The following is a 21,673-nucleotide window of genomic DNA, read 5'->3' as shown; positions in this document are numbered from 1 at the left end:
ATCCATGGCTCCCCCCACCACCACAACCAGCTGAAGGTCACTCCTAACTTGCACTGGTCTAATTGTTTCAGTGAAACTTTATTCATATTTTGACACTGCCATATTCTGAACTGGTATAATTCAAGACACAGTCAACAAATATACAGTATATCTCGTCAAGAATAAACCAGCTGGGGATGCAGAGTCAGGGAAGTCCTGAACACGGACGGGCCAAGCTGTGGGACTTGTGCTCACTTACAGCTTCCAGGGCCCTCATAAATGGAAGCTGGGTGCTGGCAGGGCAGACCCAGGCGGGCTCCTAACTGCTCGTCTTCTGCTTCTGTCTCAGTTTGCTCCACATCCTCTCCAGCGCCACTTTCCCCATGAAGAACGTGATGGTAAAATTACGCTTGTACCAGTCTCTACAGGGAAAGAGAGCACCCCAGTCAACCACAGGGACAGCGCCTGATCAAACAGCAGCTCCCCCTGGAGGTATGGTCACCTGACTCCTGACCTCCCCCAGCTGACCATACACATATACAGCCAGTTTCCCTATGTATGGAGGGCTCTAATCTTCCTCTGGCCTTTACTAAAGGATTCATAAGATCCTCTCTGAACCCAGCAACATTTAGATAAGACTCTGTGGAGAGGTAACCATGAAACACAGCCTGGCAGCTTCCTGCTGACCTCCTTGTTTCCACACAGGCAACATCCTGACTGACCATGACCTCCAAGGAAAGACACTTAAGAAGTCTTCAGGACCTCCTTACTGACCTAAGGCCGGGTGGACAGTAGGTGCCATGCACCAACAGAGGCTGACAAGTATAGCTAAAATGGCAAAAAGTGAAGATCACAAAATCATGTGACCTCCACCTCTACTGAAAACATCAAAGCTTTAAATAAGGTAAGAAAATAAGCAAATGTGGATATGCTAACTAAACTTCAGGGAAGATGCAAACACTTACCGGTTATAACACATGTGCTTCTGAAAATTCTTACTCAGAAACTCCTTATAAAAGTCAGCCATTTCCTCTGCATCCAATGCTGCTCTTTGACCTGGAAATAAATTACAACTTAACGTAAGACTCGAGGAGAAACTGCTTGTGGTGGCGCACATTTATAACCCAGGCCCCAGGTAGAGGTTGAAGTGTCAGAAGTTTGAGGTCAGCCTTGGTTACCTGTGACATGGCTCATTGGGTAAAGGCACTTGCTGCCAAGTCTAAAGACCTAGGTTGATTCCTGGGACCCAGAAGGTAAAAGGAGAAAACTGCCGCCATTGTCCTCTGACCTCCTCAGGCATACTATGGCACATGCAACCCCTGGCCGCTGCCCCCCCCCCCCGCCCCCACAAAAGTAAAAGAACAAGATTCTATTTTATTTTTTAAATTATGCATATGTGTGTATCTATTTGTAGGTCTGTGCACAGTGGGTAGGCAGAGTATCTGCACAAGCCAGTAGTTGTCAGAGGCCCTGGGCTAGAGTCACAGGCAGCTGTGAGTCACGTGACATGCTGCTGGGAGCCAAACTGAGTCCTCTACTTTCAGAAATTTTGAGGTCCAGTCTCTTAATTTTCTTCCCAGGGGGCCCAGGAGAGACACTAACAATGGTATGGGAATGAATGACAGCAAGCTCTTTGTTCGTTTACTTTATTCCTCTATGACAAAGTTCTGTCTATACAGCTTCAGCTCCATCCTCACACTCAGCTCCTCTCTGTGCCCACTTTTCCTGTCCTCATAGTTTTATAAGCTCCTATGCTTTTGACCTCATCTTCGTCCTCTGTTCCTTCATCCTGCATCTTTCTCTCCTTGCTCCTTACTCCTGGCTCTGAGAAAACTCTACAAGAGATCTGCCTCACCCTCTACAGAATCTCTGACTTCCTCTCTTCTCTCTGTCCATGCGGTTCTGTCTGCCCTCTCCAGAGAAACTGTCTTGTTCTCCTCACCACCGACTCTCTGCCACCAGGAATTCCGCCTCACTCTTCACTCCATCTGGATCTGCAAAAACCTCCTTTGTTTTCAGTCAGTTGCTCTGGAGAGCCACTAGGCCTGAAGGAAGGGGATGGTCTGAGCTTCCTCTGCACAAGAAGCAAAGCTATGCATCTAGGAGCCAGGTTGCCTTGAAGTTTTACCTTAGTTCAGGGACTTTAGGTGCCTAACAGGTGGTCTGGTAGCTATTCTGATCCTTGCTTGTCCTTCAGTGCTTTGTTTGGAGCTGGCCCTACCTTTGGATGAATCCCCTTTTGGATATTTGCAAAAGGCAGATACCCAATTCAAATGCTAAAAAGGAAGCAGGGAGCTCAGAGGCAGAAGACCTTGCCTACGTGACCTTATCCAAGTACTGGCCCAAGCAGGATGCTCACACATACATGTTCTATGGGAATTATGAGCACAAGAAATTCATAACGAGGAGCAGCTGAATATTAAAGCTGAATAACACCAAATATTCCATGATAAATGGCTTCCCACTAGAAAACTGCCTTGAAATTTCTAGGTATAGCTTTAATACATAGCCGAATCCCTATAATATAGTCTTGCGGCCCACAAGACTCTACTAGAAGAGTAAGAACTTAACCACCGAAGCCATCACCCCAGTTACTTCCTATTGCTTATTTTATGTGTATGGATGTTTTGCCTGCACTGTATGTTTGTGTATCACTTGTACACCTGATGCCCACAGAAACCAGAAGAAGGGTCCTGGGCCCCTGCAAATAGAGTTACAGCTGGTTGTAAGTCTCCATGTGGGTGCTGAGAATGGAGTCCAGGTCCTCCATGAGAGCAGCTAGTGCTCTTAACTGCTGAGCCATTTCTCCAACCCAGTTTTCACTGCTGTCGTTTATTTTGTAATATTAAAAAAAAAAAAAAGGAAGAAAGAAAAGTAAAATTAAGACTGGGATTGGCTCAGCTGGCAGAGTGCTTACCCGAAGCCTTGGGTCTGAGCCCCAGAGTCACATAAACCAGAGATGGAGGCAAGAAAATCATAAAATCAAGGTCATTCTGGATCAAAAAAACAAAATGAAGGATGAGCAGTAGTGGCACACGCCTTTAATCCCAACACTCAGGAGGCAGAGGCAGGAGGATCTCTGTGAGTTCTGGGCCAGCTTGATCTAGAGAAACGCTGTCTTAAAAAAAACAGGGGAAAAAGCAGCTCCAGAAGGGCCTGGAGGCATCTGGCAAAGGCCACACTCTTCGGGAGGGGTGCCACACGTCCAGCGGAGAACACGTCTGACAGTGAGGTGGGGATCCCGAAAGGGGGAAGTGAACACTGACAGAAACGCACACAGTCGTCACAGCATGAGAGAACCAAGGGCACCCTCCTCCAGGCCCACCCCTGCCTGGACAGCCCTACGCTGAGGACAGCTCTCAAGACGGCACTTCTCCTCAGCCGCACTTCTGTGTTCAAGCACAGCCTGCCTCTTACCAGGCAGGTGCGGATGACCTGTCATCTTCTGGGCCTGTGTACTGCACGACGCAGGCAATGGTATGTGTGCTAACACACAGAGGACGGGTCAAGCCCTCGTGAGCTCAGCTGTGGTACCCACGTGCTGACCACACAGAACTCTATTCACACTGCTTGTTTCTGGCTCCGCCTTTCTGCTGTACCCTCCACCTAAAGGACTCTTCTGAGAACATCCCGCCACACCCCCCCACACACACAAACATGCACACTGACAGGAGCCCACCCCCTCCCTAACTTCCTGCTAGTTTTCTCCCAGGGTCCATACGCTGTGTCCACAGCACACCCACCTGCATGCTGACCCTGCTCTGTGGGCTTGTTAGCTCCCAAGGGCAGGATCAAAGTCCTGCTCCACCCACCCTCTCCCAGTGGCCAGTGGCATGCCTCTGTGAAGACAGACGTTACTCACATCAAGTGGAGAGTACCTGTCTCCTGAGAGGGAAGGGAGACCAAAGGTTCCAGGGAAGGTGATACCTAAGCTGGTCTCAAAGGATAGACACAGGCAGCTGGGAAAAGGAGGACCAGACTGGAGGGCACCAGGATGAAGCCCAGTGCAGAGACACTTTCGGGGTGGCAGTCTTAGCTGATCTTAGAGAAGGGTGTGCCCTCTCCTCCAGCAGCATCTCTGGGCCTTTCACAGGGAGAGGGACTGTCAAAACAGGAAAGCTGTTCCCCTAGCAACAGCAGCACAAGCTGCTTCACTGGAGGGACAGGCTCTCCCGTGGGCCATGCAGATGCGAACTGTGTTCTCCCTTCGTCCTTTCCCCATCTCAGCGGATCACCACAGCACAGCTCTCACAGGTGTCTCCGAGGCTTGGCAGTAGTGGAGAGGTGAGGGGATCTAGGTGGGCTTGTCATTACTGCATTCAGTATGCACGGGGAAGAGTCAACTGCAGGGTGGAGGCGGGCAGAGCTGCCCACACCTGATGCTTCCCCCAGGGGCTCTCAGACCTAGGGTCACCTCACCCCAACACCTCAGGCCAGTGATCAGACAGCAGGAACCCCATCAATACTTGCCAAGTCATTTCTGCTCCACCCCCGCCATCTCTGCCTCTTGTTATTGAACATAAAGAACACTGGAGCCGGAAGAAGGGTAAAGAGAAGGGTTGGGAACAGGAAGGGAGGGGGAGGAGGAAGAGAGCCATAATGGAGGTGTGGAGAAGGAAAAAAATCAACTCCTTGCATCATTGCTGAAAATGTGTGGGTGTCTCACAAACGCCATCTGACAGAGTGGTCTGTCTCCATGGCTCCCTCTTTCTGAATGCACCAACACTTGTGCAGTCAAGGAAAGGGGGGGAACCCTTCCCTGACCACTGTCAACAACTGAAATCAGGGGCTTCTGCTTCCTGCACTTGGAGTCAGTCGGTGACTTTCCCACACAGCAGCAGAATTGGCAGAACATTCAGCCAGCAGGTGGCCAGCTGTCTACCTAGTCTGCAATCACTGGGCATCTAGACATCCCCACTTTGCAATTAAAGAAAGCCTGTTAGGAACACTTGCTGAACTCACTGTTTGTCCCATAAGGACTTCTTAGAGATGGCTCGTGGTTACTGCTTGCTTGCTTCTTTTATGTCATAATGGGTACACTAGATCCTAGAAAAGGGCTAGGGACTTCAGGCTGCCACCAGCCACCAAAGCAACTCTACCAGGCCTGAGTGAACACTTCCCTATGAATTCAGAAAGCACAGACTGCCTCCCCATGCTTGGAAGCACTATTTGTTTACAGCTAGCAGCTCCCTCTTTGCACACTCAGTCACTTGTCCATAGGTGTTCTTATTAAGGCAAATTTGTTGCAGTCTGTTTAAAAATCCCAGTGGCCCATGTCATCTTGGCTACAAACACCACCCATCTGCCATTCATGGTGAACTGTGTGTGTTTCCTGGACACTGACCCCTTTGTCTGGCCACCCCTCTGGGCCTCCTCCATCCCGTTTCCATGGCAGCAGCCAGGCTCATTCAACACAATCCCATCTCTGTCTGCTGATCCAAGGCCCAACATGGCTGAAAGCTGGCCCTGGGGTTTGGCATCACTGGACAGAAGAATAAACAGGGAGGCAGAAGGCCAGAGTACACCAAGCAAAAGAGCAAGACAGCTCAGGAGAGGAGTTTTAGGAAGGAGTCCTAGGATGCCCAGGTCCTCAACATCCACCGAGCCTGCTCAGTCAGCGCCTGCTGGGAAGTCCCCACAACAGGGCCCCAGCTGGTCAGATGCTTTCAGTCCCCATGCTGCTGATGTTTGGGTCTAAAATGTCTGTGTCCTCAGATGCAGATGGTATAATCTTTAGGATGTGGAGATGAGTAGGAGGCCCCTGGATCACTGCTGTGTGCTTTCCACGGGAACTCTGGGACCTAGGTCCCATCCATTGAAAAACTGAGTCTTTTTTTTTTTTAATATATACAATTTATTTTTACTTTATGTTTCCTGGTGTTTTGCCTGCATGTACATCTATCTGTGTGAGGGTGTCAGAAACCCTGGAACTGGAGTTACAGGCAGTTGCGAGCTGTCATGTGGGTGCTGGGAATTGAACCCAGGTCCCCTGAAAGAGCAGCCAGTGCTCTTAACCACTGAGCTATCTCTCCAGCTCCATGATTTTTTGTTTGTTTGTTTGTTTTTCAAAACAGGGTTTCTCTGTGCAATCCTGAATGTCCTGAAACCAGGCTGGCCTCGAGTTCACAGACATTTGCCTGCCTTTCCCAAGTGCTGAGATTAAAAGCATGTGCCACCACTGTCTGGCTCAACTTGACTTTCTATCACTAGAAATGCTGAATTTAGCTCTGAAGTCTATCAGAAACTGATACCCAATACTTTAAAACATTATTTGGAATGTGTATTCTAAGAGGAATAAACCTAGTTTTTTTCTTCTTTTATGTCAAAAGCAGTTCATTTTTCCAATGTAACTTACTAGAAAACCTCCTTTCCCTTCCGCTCCGGGGAGCCTCTAGAGAGCCCGTGTGCTAAGCATTTCTCAGCCTAAGTGTGCTCTGGACAGCTGAGTTGTCTTTCCTACTGTGCTCCCCCCATTTCAACTGCTGCAGCTGGTAACTCTTGTTTCACCTGACAGAACATGGTGTCTTTAAGTACGTATACATTATAGAGCGGCTGTATCCAGCTAGCTGACGTGAATCTCCCCAGAGCTGTCATTGTGGTGAGCAACTTGACATCCATGCTCAGCAGTTTCCAGAAACACCTAATTAACCATGTTGCTCCCACCCAACTGGGATCATATACGCTCCACGTGACTCTGAATATTGCCAGGGTGGTGATTCTGTGCTGTCCCTTTCCACATACAGTCTGTCCTTTTCCATTGCCAAATTAATTACAAATGTTACTTAAGACCATTCTTTCAGTACACAGCAGAGTCACTAATAAGATTGTCATGTTCACAAGAGTCAAAGCAATTCTCCTGTTAGAAGAATGGCCGATCGCTAATGCAATACCACAGTATAAGCTGACCTGATACCACCATCTGGTAGACCACAGACACCCCTTTACCACATAAGTGTGAGTGTTGGGGGGGGAGGGAGAACACACACACACACACACACACACACACCACACACACGCACACACACACACACACACACGAGGCTGAACTGAGAACTGCTGAGATCAGCAAGGTCCTCAGATCTGACTGCCTTGAGCAGAACCTAGCCTCCTTTCTCACTGTGTGGTCTCAGGCTGGGTAGTCACCCGCAGTTAAGCCTCAGGTTCATCACACAGTATTTGGTCTTTGTGGTTGATACATGCGAAGGACTCAGCACAGTGCCTGGCACTCAATCAGGACAAACTGGCCCACCACTCACTCCCACACTCAGTGTTAGGATGCAGCACCCTCTTCTTTTGCTGACCCACTAAGACACCAGTTGTCAGCACAGAGCAATAAAAGTGGGGGCTAGCATTCCAACCACTACCCCTCAGCTTTTCCTCTGGGGAACCAGGACAGGCTAGGGATTAGCAGAGGGTGATGGCCCTTTTAACCCAATGATAGACTTGGCTTTGGAGGTTAGTGGTTTTGAACTGTTCATCAGAATACTCTGACAGTAGGCGTCTGCTTAACAAACAGTATGGAATGTCGTTAAGGCTTCGACACTAAGAGAAGACGGCCAAGGCTATTTTCATTTTTGTTGTTGCTGTTGGTTGGTTTTAGAGACAGGGTTTCTCTGTGTAGCCCTGGCTGTCCTGGATCTCACTCTGTAGACCAGGCTGGCAGGAGGATCTCTGTGAGTTCAAGGCCAGCCTGGTCTACAGAGCAAGAGCCAGGAAAGGCACCAAAACTACAGAGAAACCCTGTATTAAAAATAATAATAATAATCTAAAGATGTGCACTACCACCACCTGGCTGGCCAACGCTATTTTAAGCAAAAGAAATGGCAATCCAGGTATGGTGGCAACCCTTTTTAATTTCGGTGCTGGAGAGGCTGGGACTGAAAGACTATCATGAATTCAAGGCCAGCCCCAGCTACATAGTGAGACTTTGTCTCAAAAAACCAAAAACCAACCAAACAAAAAGCAAACAAGCAAATCCATCAGCCTGTGGTCTATTTTCCCATCCTAGGAGATGGACAAAGACCAAGATGTGAGGTAGTGGAGCTGTTCTGTGGCCACAGAGGCCAAAAGCCTGTGGTGAGGGCTAGGCGTGATAGCCACTTTAATCCCAGCACTTCAGATCTCTGAATTGAAGGCTAATCAAAGCTACATAGTGAGACACTGTCTCAACAACTACAACAGCAGCCCACAAAGGGGGTATGGGTATGCATTTTGGGTAGAATAGTCTAGTTACAGTGCAAAGAACAGGCTTAAAGCAGGGGTTGACAAAGAACATTTAGAGGTCAAATCTATTTTTTGTAAATTAACCCAAGTTCTCTCTGTGGTTTTTTTTTTGGGTTTTTTTTTGGTTTTTTGAGACAGGGTTTCTTAGTGTAGCTTTGCGCCTTTCCTGGAACTCACTTGGTAGCCCGGGCTGGCCTCGAACTCACAGAGATCCACCTGGCTCTGCCTCCAGAGTGCTGGGATTAAAGGCATGCACCGTCACCACCGCCCGGCTCTGTGTGTATTCTTTACAGCATGCTGAATAGTGCCAACAGATACCCAGGTAACCACAAAGGCCCTTTACAGAGAAAAGTATGCTAGCTTCTGTTTTAAAGACTGGAAGCTGGCTGGGGCTGGGTGTGGTGTTGTATACCTTTAATCCCAGAGCTCAGGAGGCAGACACAGGCAGATCTCTGTGAGTTCAGGCGGTGGGAGCCCACAGAGGATATCTAGTGAGAACTTACTCAGGGTCAGAGAATCTGGGCTTGCTTTACCCAGCAGGGCTGCATAAGAAGATGACTTGGTCACGGGAGTCGTTACCAGGTGTTTAGAAGGGTCTACACTTGGCTGTATGGTGTGCTTTGATTTTGCAAGGGGAGGTCTTTTGCCCCGCCCCTTGGCATTGTTATAAAAAGTCCTTCTGAATAAACAAAGTGGCAGTTGGGTATTGACCCAGGCCCTCCCGAAGCTATCCTGTGTTTTTCTTCTTGTCGTCTAGGTCACTCATTCTGATATTTTCTTAATTCCTCTCTCCTCCACCTAAGAACCTTCAAAAGGTAAGAGCTGGACTTCCACACAAGGCCAGCCTGGTCTACAGAATGAGTTCCAGGCCAGTCAGAGAAGCTACAAAGTGAGACCCTGCCTCAAAAAACAAAGCAAACAAATAAAAAAGATCAGAAGTTGGGGAAAACTGAAAAGCTGCAGTGGAGAGAGAATTAACAGGGGTCTGAACTTCAACAACTGTTACAAAACAGGGAAGCAAAAGTGCTGGGGAACACAGCTCCACGGCCTGACTCGAGGAAGGCTATGAGACAGCTCTGCTGTCGGGCGTGAGAACGGACTCAGGAATCCAGGAAGAGCTGGGAAGATGGGAGGGTTGGGAGATTCAGAGGCCTCATGACCTTCCTCTGAAGTCGCTCATCAGAAAGACAAAGGCTGTGCAGTCCAATGGCCGAGTGCTTACCTACAATGCTCAAGGCCCTGGCTTCCATTCCCAGCACCATACAGAAGAAAGAAAATGAAATGAGAAAGGAAGACCTAAACTCTGAGAGGCTGTGACATCACCTGAAGGAAGAAGAGAGAAGAGGGAGCCGGGAGCTGGTGGGAAGCCTGATGGTACACATAGGTACACATATACACAGGAAAGTAAGTTTCCAAAGGCGAGTAAGACAGCAAGTAAAGGACACAGAGGCTGTCTGCCCTCTGCTTCCCCGTTAGTTGGAACCTTCAGCTCACCTCTGCATGATCCAGAAAGCCCCACTCCTGTCTCTCTCCAAACCCCACCCACACAGAGAATCTCTGAACAAAGGGAAGGCACCAAAAAGCCCAGTACTGCATTCTTGGGGGCTACCTGAAGTTGCCAGACACTCAAATCCCCACCTAAAGCATTTAGCTTTTGATTATACTCGGGCACAAACCCAGCTTGCAGCAGATATGTCATCACCCCTTGTCTACAAACTATATAATGTCCCTGCTTTAGTTCAGGCGCGTGGCTTCTCCGGCCTCAATCTCTGGGACTGGAGAATTCACCCAGGAGGTGCTTTGCTCAAATAAACCTGTTGTCATACTTTTTCAGTTTGAGTTGATCTGGCTTACTGCACAGGCAGAGAAACCTATTATGCCCCTTCATTCAACAACCTTTCTTTCAACAGTAACACAGCACAAACGTACTAACCTGACTTGGTTCGCAGGACTGAGCCTTTAGCTTGCAGTCTTGAGCAAATGAATTCTTCTTTTTCCTGAAAGATGACCATCAGAACTCTTAGCCAGGCGTTTAGTACATGCCTGAACTCCCTGAACTTGAGGACTAGAGACAAGGGGATCAGGTCAAGGTCATCCTCAGCTACAAGACTGAGCCCACCATGCCTACATGAGACCCTGTCTCAAAACATCAATAAGAAAAAAAATTAGCCAGGCAGCAGTGGCACAGGCCTTTAATCCCAGCACTCAGGAGGCAGAGGCAGGTGGATATCTGTGAGTTCCAGGCCAGCCTGGTCTACAGAGCAAGATCCAAGACAGGCACCAAAACAACACACAGAAATCCTGTCTTGGAAAAAAGAAATTAAAACTCAGCAAACAACTCTCTTCTTAGCAGGAACGGTGGTGCATACCTGTAACCCAGCTACTCGGGAGGCTGAGGCAGGAGTATGAAAGTATGAAGCACCCTGGGCAACTTAACATGACTCCAGCCCAAGGCAAAAATTAAAGCAGGTTGGAATTGTAGCTCACTAGAAGAGCACCTGCCTAGTGCAAAGCCCTAGGTTTAATCCCATACCAAAAACAAAAGGAGAAAGAGAGAATGTCTTCTCTAGCTTCCTGCTTCTCTCAGCTAGAGCACAATACTGAGAAATTTGTGGTAGATTTCCTGAGGAACATCACAGCTCAAAGCCCACTTTAAAAAAAAAAAAAGATTTATTTTATGTATGTATGTGTCTGTATGCACACACAGTGCCTGAGGAAGCCAAAAAGGGCACTGGACCCCCTGGAACAAGTTACAGTTGTGAGCTGCCAAGTGGGTGCTGGGAACTGAAAATGGTCCTCTAGATGATCGGCCAGTGCTCTAACTTCTGAGCCATCTCTCCAGCTGCCGTTAGAGCTTGTTTTTTTCTTTCTTCTTCTTCTTTTTTTTTTTTTTTTTTGGTTTTTCGAGACAGGGTTTCTCTGTGTAGCTTTGCTCCTTTCCTGGGACTCACTTGGTAGTCCAGGCTGGCCTCGAACTCACAGAGATCCGCCTGGCTCTGCCTCCCGAGTATTGGGATTAAAGGCGTGCGCCACCACCGCCCGGCTAGAGCTTGTTTTAAGCCACCCAATCTGGTTAAAGTTTCTTGCTGGCACTGGAAACTTTCACATAACCCAGGATGGATTCAAACCTGATGTGTAGTAGAGACCAGCCTTGAATTCACGATCCAGAGTGCTGAGATAGCAGGTGTGTGCCGCCACCATGCCCAGCTTGAAAGAGGACTTGAAAACAAGATGTTCAATGCATTTGGGAAGTTGTAGCCACAGAATACAACAAAGAATCCATTTATATTTCCTTCTCCATTAGGATATTTACACTTGTTTCTCAGGCAGCTTATGAGCAAGTCACTAAAAATCTTGAACTCTCACCAGGCAGTGATGGTGTGTGCCTTTAATCCCAGCCCTCAGGAGGCAGAGGCAGGCAGATCTCTGTGAGTTTGAGGCCAGCCTGGTCTACAGAGAGTTCCAGGACAGCCAGGGCTGCACAGAGAAACTCTGTCTAAAAAATAAAAACAAATAAATAAAATCATGAGCTCTCATAAGTGACAACCTATGACAGTGACTTCTCATGAACAGGAATACCATTCAGGACAGGAGTCAGTCCTGGCCCCTTGCTACTTCTCTTCCCAGAAAGCCTCAAACTCTGTGACTTATGACTCGGCAAGGTGTCTTCCATACAGTTACACAATGGCTTAAAACAAAAGATTTTTATTTTATTTATTTAGAGACAAGGTCTCACTATGTAGCTCAGGCTAGTCTAGAGCTCACTACGAAGACCAGGCTGGTCTTGAACTAGAGATCCTCTTGCCTTTGACTCCCAGGTGCTGAGATTAAAGGAGTGCATCAAAACAAACAGAACAGTAGCAACACAAACGCTGGGGATTTAGCACCCCCAAGTGGTGAGGGTGTTGTTCTTCATGGACCTAAATCCCACACTTACCTTGTTAAAACTCAAATTCTGGTTCGCCCAGAACTGCTGGTTCCATTCTTGTGTTTCTTGTCTCAATTCTCTAAGCCTTTGTTCCAAGGGGGACTCGTTTTCAGGAATATGAAAATGAACCGGACGAAGGTTTGAATATTTATCTGGGGGTCCTATCCAATCATGGCAAGACTGTCTTGGAGGGCAGAATCTTGAGACCTTCAATGAAACACATGGGATTAACATGCAACTGAAGCCAACCCTGGTGTTATAAGATTAGCAGCCTTCATTTATTCAAGACCCTAGTTAGCTTACTCTGTGGATTTATACTGCGGATTTATATTTATACCACAAAGTACCCAATCACTTTGCAAACTAAGAGCTATAGTACTAATTGTTTTGTTTTCCTTTTTGGTTTCTTCAGACAGCATCTAACTATGTAGTCCAGGCTAGACTCACAGTCCTTTCCCTCAGCTAGCCTCCCAAGTGCTGGTATTACAGGCAGACACTACCACACCTGGCTTAATAAATATTAACATCATTATACTGTTCACCAAACGATGCTAAAACAGTTCTACATTCTGACAGAGAAGGAGGCCAGGCCTAGGAGGCTGGCCTGTAACTCCAGCTAGGAAGCTGAAGCAGGATCATAGTTTGAAGCTAGCCTGGACAATTCAGTAAGCACTGTTTCAAAATTATAAGTGTAATAAAAGGACCAAGTATGTAGTTCAGTAGTAAAAGGGTTTGCCTAGCACTTCCAAGGCTCTTGGTTCTACCCCCAGTACATCTAAAAAAAACAAAAGAAAAGCCGGGCGGTGGTGGCGCACGCCTTTAATCCCAGCACTCGGGAGGCAGAGCCAGGCGGATCTCTGTGAGTTCGAGGCCAGCCTGGACTACCAAGTGAGTTCCAGGAAAGGCGCAAAGCTACACAGAGAAACCCTGTCTCGAAAAACCAAAAAAAAAAAAAAAAAAAAAAAAAAACAAAAGAAAAACTTATGTGTGTAGGCGTGTATGTGTACTTTGGTCTTCTGAAGATAACTACTAAGGTCAAGTGGTGGTGGCCCACGCCTTTAATCCCAACACTCAGGAGGCAGAGGTACGATGATCTCAGAGTTCTAGATCAGCCTGGTCTACAGAGTGAGTTCTAGGATAGCCAGGGCTACACAGACAAATGCTGTCTCAAACAAACAAACAACAAACAAAAAAAAAAAACAAAAAATGGCCAGGCGATGGTGGCACATGCTTTTAATCCCAGCACTCGGGAGGCAGAGCCAGGTGGATCTCTGTGAGTTCAAGGCCAGCCTGGTCTACAGAGTGAGTTCCAGGACAGGCACCAAAACTACAAGAGAAACCCTGTCTTGAAAAAAAAAAAAAATAATGAAAAAAAAAAAATCTCTGAAGCACTGAGGAGGCGGAGGCAGACAGACATGCGAGTCTGACCTGCATAGTGAGTTTCAGATTACTCAGGGCTACACAGTAAGACCCTGTCAAGAGCTAAATGGCAGCTGGAGAGACGGCTCAGTGATGAAAAGTATGTGCTGCTCTTTCAGGTGACCCTGCAACCTCATTCTGTGGTTCACAATCATCTGTAACTCCAGCTCCAAGGGAGCCAGACGCCCTCTTCAGGACTCAGGGACATGCACACACGTCACATATATTTACTCACTAACAGGGTTTCCTCTGCTCCCCCACCCCCAAATAAGTTTCTCCACCAGTGCAGGAAGCCGGATCAAGCCGAAAGGAAAAGTATAACAGGTATATTGAGCAAAGCAACTTCCAGGTGGGTTCTCCAGAGGCCAGAGAAGTCTTGCCCCCAAACTATAGCAGGGAGATTTTATAAGCGGTAGGTGAGGGGTGATGACGTGCCCACCACAAGCTGGGTTTGTCCCCAAGAACTGAGCATTTAGACGGATTTGAGCTGCTGGCAACTCCAGGAGAGGAAGCAGTAGGAGCCCCCAAGAATGCAGAACTGGGCTTTTTGGTGCCTTCCCTTTGTTCAGAGATTCTCTGTGTGGAGGGGGTTTGGAGAGGGGGGAGAGAGAGACAGACGACAGAGAAATGGGACTTTCTGAACTGTGCAGGGGGGAGCTGGAGGCTCCAACCAAACATTCAGATGTGCAAAAACAAAAATAAGTCCTTCAAAATCTTTTTTAAAAAACAGCAATTATGTGCTTGTTAGGTCTAATTTATATGTTATTATAATATCAATCATCTTTCTTTTATCTATTTTTATTTTATGGACATCATTGTTTTTCCTGTATGTATATACTTGTGTGATGGTGTTGGATCCCCTGGAACTAGAGTTACAGAGAGTTGAGAGCTACCATGTGGGTGCTGGGAACTGAACCCAGGTCCTCTGGAAGAGCAACCAGTGCTCCTAACCTCTGAGCCAGCACTCCAGCCCCAATATCAATCTTCTTAAAACAAAGACTCTTCCTGCAAGTTCAAAATCAAGTCAGGAAAGATGAGGATAGAGCTCAGCAGTGTTTCACACATGCTGGGCAAGCACTCTGCCACAAGGAGCCACATCCCCAGCCCTCTGAAGCTTTTCCTATTTATTTATTAATTGTTGTAGTCATAAAGATTGAAACCAGACTCATGCAAGAGTTTTGCTACATATTTTTTGTTGCTGTTGTTTTCAAGACAGGGTTTCTCTGTGTAGTTTTGGTGCCTATCCTAGATTTCGCTCTGTAGACCAGGCTGGCCTAGAACTCACTGAGATCCTGGCTCTGCCTCCTGAGTGCTGGGTTTAAAAGCATGTGCCACCACTGCCCGGCGCTATATATTTTTAATAGAAAACAAAACAGGAATGATCTGGGCACTGGGCATAGTGCATGTCTGTGACTCCAACCCTTGGGAGGCTGAGGCAGATGCCTACTTATTCCTTTAAGTAAATACCATTACCATGGGGACCAGTTTGTCCACACCGCCCTCACCTTTGACATTCTGCACCTCCGCCCATACTACTCCAGACCACAGCCAAAGTAATCTCTCCTAAATGCTTTCTTTGAAAACCCTGCAGTGAGGCTAGAGATGGTCAAGTGGTTAACAGCACTTGGTGCTCCTACACAGAACCCACATTCAGTTCCTAGTACTCCAGCTCCAGGTAGATCTGATTCCTCTGGCCTCTGTAGGTACCTGCACTGTTTATACATATGCTCATACTTGCGCACACACACAACACCTAATCCAAAATAAAAACATTTTAATTTTTTAAGTTTATTTTTATGTGTAAGGTATTTTACCAGCATGTATGCCTAATACCTGTAGAGGCCAGAAGACAGTGTCAGATCCTTTGGAAATGGAGTTATAGGTGGTTGTGAGCAGCTATATAGGTGCTGAGAATTGAAACCTGGGTCCTCTGTAAGAGCAGCTAGTACTCTTAACCACCGAGCCACCTGGCTAACCATAATACATAGTTTTCTTTATTATTTGTTTTAATGGTGCTGGTATCAAACTCTGGACCTTACCCATTCAAGGCAAACACTCTTTCAGTGAGCCCCAGTCCTAGCCCCCAATGGCTTACCTTTGTGCCATATTGTGTACTTGTTTGTGTGGCTATGTACAGTTGGAGGTGTGAGCACCCATGCCTAAGCCACTGAGTGATCTCCCCAGCCCAGGCTTAACTCCCATAGACCACATGTGCCATTTTGGATGAGATTCTATCAACACTGGCAGTCACAAGTCTGCCTCAGGCGTCCTCCTTGGGCATTTCCATCTCCTTTATTATGGAAATGGGGCCTCTCACTGCACCCGAAACTCATCAAACGGGATAAGTTGGCTGGCCAGCCAACAAGCTTCATGGATCTGCCTGTCTCCATGTCCCCACCCACCACCAGGATTATAGGTATACTGGGTTTTCACATGGGTGCAAACCTGAGACTTCCTGCTTGTGTGGCACACACAAGGCCAATTAAGCCATCTCCCTAGCATTCCAAAGGCTGACTTTCCCCTTTCTTCGTGTGTGTGTGTGTGTGTGTGTGTGTGTGTGTGTGTGCATGTGGGTACACATTTGTGCACTGTCATGCAGTGGCCCAAGGTTGGCACTGGGTGTCTTCTCTTTTTTTTTTTTTGGTTTTTTTTTTTTTTTTTCTTGGTTTTTCGAGACAGGGTTTCTCTGTGTAGCTTTGCGCCTTTCCTGGAACTCGCTTTGGAGACCAGGCTGGCCTCGAACTCACAGAGATCCGCCTGGCTCTGCCTCCCGAGTGCTGGGATGAAAGGCGTGCGCCACCACCGCCCGGCTGGGTGTCTTCTCTTATTGCTCTCCACCTTGCATACTAAAGCGGGGTCTCTCACTGGACTTGAAGCTCAGTTTCGGCTATTCTGGTGAGCCAGCTTACTCCAGGGATCATTTCTGCTTCCCACGTGCTGGGATTACAGACAAGCAGTCACACTTAAATTTTACATGGACTCTAGGGATCAGAACTTGGACCCCAGGCTTCTGCAACAAGCACTTCACCATTGAGCCATCTCCCCAGGCCAGGTTAACTCATATAGACCACTCCACCACACATAGCAATTTTGGATGAGGCAGAATATTGGTGACTATGGGGGTCCAGCCCCTCAACAGTTCCCTCCCAGGGTCCGGGAAGAATCTACAACCAGCTGATAATTAATCTTTGAAGAAATGAATCTATGTACACGAAATTCCTTAGTCCATACACTTTATTATTCTGTCACTACTCTCTCTATAAGCTTATACTCTGCTCTCATTTTAAGCTCCTTTCTTGCCCAATTTCTCCATACATTTATGTGTTGTCCCCTCTAGGTTCATCTACTTCTGCCCCTTCTAGGTTCTCATCCATCTAGTTCTTTCCCCTATCAGCTCCTCTCCCATCTCCTCTCTCATCTGGCTCTTCCTCATCTTCCATCTCGTTCCTCTAGTCCTCTCTTCTAGCCCTTCAATCTAGTTCTTCCCCATCTCAGTTTGTTCCTCTCAAGTTCTTACCCATCTTGTTCTTCCCATCTCTTTTCTCTTCTCTGTCCTTCACCTGCCCTGGGAGTCCTGGTATATATACACTTACAAGGAGTATTCCCTTAACAGTGCAAAACCAGGCTTCCAGGGTCAAATGGAGGGGTGATAAGAATCACATATGCTGCAGGCGGCAGGAATATATCATAAGAACTCAGCTGGTTATAGCAAAGTCACTACCTGGAGGGATCAGGGAATTCCTCCAGAGGAAGCCAAATTCCAAGGAGTTTTTGGTGTTATGTGGCTTGTTATATATCAGCTTGTCTTCTGTTATGAAAATCATATGTGCCTTCATAGTTTTCCCAATTGACTTTTCCCTAAGAAGGGCTAACAGTGTGGACTGATTACTCTCTGGACATATACATTCCAGGAATTTGGAGAACAGCCTCAGGAAAGGCTTTCTCTGGAATCAGACTATCTCCCTTAGCCACTTTCAAGGACTACAGGAAACACCACCCAGGTGGGTGCCCAACTTCCGGATGATAACAGCCCACCTGCAAGTCTCCTGACTTAAATTCCACAAGGAGACATCACCCAGGGGGGCGCCCAACTTCTGAGGACTAACAACGTTAGCCCACAGGCAAGTCTCCTGACTTAAGGTAAATTCCACAAGGAGACACCAGATAGGAGAGGTGGACATTAAGTAATAGCTTTACACAATTTAGCTTGGACCCTCCCTTGCTGTAGGATGGTCTGTATGTCAAATGTGTTGCTGATTGGTCAATAAATAAATCACTGATTGGCCAGTGGCCAGGCAGGAAGTATAGGCGGGACAAGGAGGAGAATAAAGCTGGGAAGTGGAAGGCTGAGTCAGAGACACTGCCAGCCACCATGATGACAAACAGCATGTGAAGATGCCGGTAAGCCACGAGCCACGTGGCAAGGTATAGATTAATAGAAATGGATTAATTTAAGCTGTAAGAACAGTTAGCAAGAAGCCTGCCACGGCCATACAGTTTGTAAGCAATATAAGTCTCTGTGTTTACTTGGTTGGTTCTGAGTGGCTGTGGGACTGGCAGGTGACAGAGATTTGCCCTGACTATGGGCCAGTCAGGAAAACTCTAGCTACACTCCCTTTATATACCGGGACTTCCAGGGCACAGGGGGGAGAAGAGAAAAGAGAATGGAAGAACTAGATGGGTAAGAACTTGAAAGGAACAAACTGAGATGGGGAAGAACTAGATTGAAGGGCTAGAAGGAACTAGATGGAAGATGAGGAAGAGCCAGATGAAAGAGAAGGAGATGGGAGAGGAGCTGATAGGGGAAAGAACTAGATGGATGAGAACCTAGAAGGGGCAGAACTAGATGAAGGAATTAAGCTAGAACCTAGCCGGGCGGTGGTGGCGCACGCCTTTAATCCCAGCACTCGGGAGGCAGAGGCAGGTGGATCTTTGTGAGTTCGAGGCCAGCCTGATCTACAGAGTGAGATCCAGGAAAAGGCGCAAAGCTACACAGAGAAACCCTGTCTCAAAAAACCAAAAAAAAAAAGATAGAACCTAGAGGGGACCGCAGACAAGTGTAGAGAGAAATCAGGCTAGAAATGAGCTAAATATGAGAGCAGACTATAAGCTTGTAACTGACACAGAATAATAAAGTATATGGACTAAGGAGTTTCGTGTACATAGATTCATTTCTTCTCATCAAAGATTAATCATCAGCTGGTTGTAGATTCTTCCCGGACCCTGGGAGGGGACTATCAAGGGGCTGGACCCCCTTAGTTTCTGATACACATAGAGGGGCAATAACCATTAATTATCATTTGCAACCCCAAAGGGAAGTGACCAATGGGGAAATGAATTAACTAAAGGCTAAATTCAGGTAATATCTAAAAAGAGGGCTCTTATGTGCTCAACTATAATCTTAAACATGGTTGGTAAAAAATGTTAAGAATCTATAAGTTGCTAGGTCAACGGGAGAAAATAAAACTGTCTTCTTTTTTCCTGTGGCTCCTATCTGTCCAAGCTATCTGCCATTTTTCTGCAGGGTGGGGGAAAGTGTGCTCAGTCGCTAGGCAACCTGTGTACAGCTAGATGCCTCTGGTGATAGTTAAAGGGAGATCTGGAACTAGAGGTAAGGTTTGGGAAAGGAGGAAGTAAAGCTTAATTGGCACATCCGCCAGGCCTTCTCAAACAGGTAGTCTGGATGCTTAAGTCTGTTCTTAGAGAGTACAGAGGTGTCTCTGATTCAGGTACTTTCCTCCATCTGAGCATGGACCTGGCTAGATGCTGCCAATGATGATAATTACAGAGAGGCTTGAACTGGGGTTCTGGCTGAGCACAGCTGTCAGCACAGAAAGTTATCTAAATATTCCTAGAAGTGGTTAGGTAAGGAGTTAAAGGTCTATAAAGTTAGTAAGGCTGTAAGAAAGGAGGATCCGAGCTAAATTGTGTAAAGCTATTACTTAATGTCCACCTGACCTAGGCGGTGTCTCCTTGTGGAATTCACCTTAAATCAGGAGACTTGCATGTGGACTGTTATTACTGCTAGTCCTTGAAAGTGGCTAAGGGAGCTATCTGATTCCAGAGAAAGCCTTTCCTGAGGCTGTTCTCCAAATTCCTGGAATGTGTATGTCCAGAGAGTGATCAGTCCATACTGTTAGCCCTTCTTAGGGAAAAATCAATTGGAAAAACTATGAAGGCACACGATTTTCATAACAGAAAACAGCTGATATATAACAAGCCAGATAACACCAAAAACTCCTTGGAATTTGGCTTCCTCTGGAGGAATTCCTTAATTCCTCCAGGTAGTGACTTTGCCATAACCAGCTGAGTTCTTATGATGTTCCTGTGGCCCGCAGCAGCAAAACATGTTCAGAGGTCCTATGTGAGTGCAAAGTTGAGCATGTTCTTCACACCTCAGGTTCTTGGGATCCCAAGTGCTAGCTCTGGGGTTTCTCTAGGTCTACCCACAAAGGCTCAAAAGCTGCAATTGCAGGCAAGTAGATGGGTCCAGGGTCCTGAGTTCGAACTTCTCAGGAAGGTAGAGGTGCAGAGGCAGGCAGGTCAGTGGTAGTGGGAGAGTGGGAAGCTAAGCTTGGCCAGGGGAGACAGGGAGCATAAGGGAGTGGTTTAGTGCTTACACAGTCACTGCTGCTGAAGACTGCTGGACACTTCAGGAGCCCGGCACAGTCCATACCCTGCAGCCCATGCCACCCTTCAACCACTTGGCACAGTGGCTTCATTTTGCACTTCCTGCTTATAGCTTCAAACCCTTACAAGGAGCATTTTCTTTTCTTTTCTTTTTTTTTTTTTTTTTTTGTTGTTGTTTTTGTTTTTCGAGACAGGGTTTTGAAAGGACCAAGCAGATGCCATAACAGGCTGCTCAGTCTTCTCTCAGAGATCAGACCTCAATTTCAATTTCCTGAGACTTGAGCAAGCAGTTTCTGGGAGGGCCATGAACAAAAGACATAGTCCTTGCAGTAGCTCCTTTTCTGCACGTACTCTGACTGCTCAAAGTTCAGCCAGATGTTTACTGTCTGGGGCCTCTCACCAACTTAGTTATGTGCAGTACATGCTTGGCCAGTCAGCCCCCATGGTGGCTCAAGGACAAAGCCTGGGACTTGTGCTGGACTGCCCCCAAAGTGATAATTGTAACCACCAACCAGTATATTCAAAGGTTACATACCCTCACCCAATTAAAAGAGAACAGAGATAAAAATAAACCAATCCGAGTTGCACCCATGCAAAACTCCCCCAACCCCCCTGAAGGGCTTGTGGTTTTTGCCTTTAAAAAGCTAGCCACACAAAGAAAAAGCAAGCTCCTCCTGGTCTCACTGCTACTAGGAGTGCTTTGGATCAAGCTTCACTGCTTGTGACTTGTAAACAGAAATAAACCTTGCTTTTGCATTCTGTACCTAAGGTCTTCGGTGGTCTCTTTGGGGTCACAATCTGGGCATAACAGTTTCTGTGTGTGGCTTTGTGCCTTTCCTGGAACTCACTTTGTAGATCAGGCTGGCCTCGAACTCACAGAGATCCGCCTGCCTCTGCCTCCCAAGTGCTGGAATTAAAGGCGTGCGCCACCACCGCCTGGCTACAAGGAGCATTTCCACTGCGTAGAAACATGTCCTTTTCTTATAGACTCTGTCCACATCAGAAAATGTTCAAAGAGCCACCCCATGTGCACCTTTAATCCCAGTACTCAGGAGGTAGAGGCAAGAATTCCAGGCCAGCCCAGTCCACATGGCTAGTTCCAGGGTAGCTAGGAATATACAATGAGACACTGTATCAAAAATAAATAAAGGGCTGCCCCCGCAAGCACTATTCTTCCTAACTGCCCCCACAGCACAGTGAGCCCAAGGAGTGGCCAGCAGAGCAGTGGTTTCTTCAGACGGATCTAGTGGTGACAGATCACCTGCTTCCACAGATGAACCTGTGTAAGAAAAGTTCCAGTCATCCTGTTTTGCATAATAACTTTAGAGATATTTATCTCTGACTATGATGGGTTAATTCCTCTGCTTTTGCTACATGAAAATACTTGTGTCTCTGTTCACCAAGCAGGTGCTATTAGGAAAGAAAGCAAGAAGCTTGGGGGAGGGAAAAACGTCTTTTGTAAAAGAAGCCTCCCTTTGTAGAGTGAATAATTAC

The 21,673-nt window shown here is 47.0% G+C and overlaps 1 protein-coding gene across 3 annotated transcripts in view; it reads right to left on the bottom strand.

The window, feature by feature from the left end:
• LOC128110977 (cytochrome c oxidase assembly factor 8) overlaps positions 1-21,673 on the bottom strand; it is a 35,118-nt gene that overhangs the window by 7,939 nt on the left and 5,506 nt on the right. For 2 of the 3 annotated variants that reach the window (XR_008218436.1, XR_008218435.1), the window contains exons 2-5: positions 12,140-12,337; positions 10,136-10,199; positions 945-1,035; positions 239-401 (exon numbers count right to left, since the gene is read on the bottom strand). Coding sequence is in view for 1 of the 3 variants with exons in the window: in XM_052739078.1 (XP_052595038.1) it covers positions 299-401; positions 945-1,035; positions 10,136-10,199; positions 12,140-12,337 (456 nt within the window). In the remaining 2 variants the exon portion in view is untranslated. Of the gene's footprint in view, positions 1-59; positions 402-944; positions 1,036-10,135; positions 10,200-12,139; positions 12,338-21,673 lie in introns of those variants that run through there. The other variant, XM_052739078.1, reaches the window with a different exon arrangement.

This window comes from Peromyscus californicus, unplaced genomic scaffold (assembly GCF_007827085.1).
Source record: "Peromyscus californicus insignis strain IS unplaced genomic scaffold, ASM782708v3 Scaffold_15__1_contigs__length_86483966, whole genome shotgun sequence".
Lineage (NCBI taxonomy): Eukaryota > Metazoa > Chordata > Mammalia > Rodentia > Cricetidae > Peromyscus > Peromyscus californicus.
Note: the sequence above shows the minus strand (reverse complement) of the source record. Positions and strands in the feature narration are given on the sequence as shown.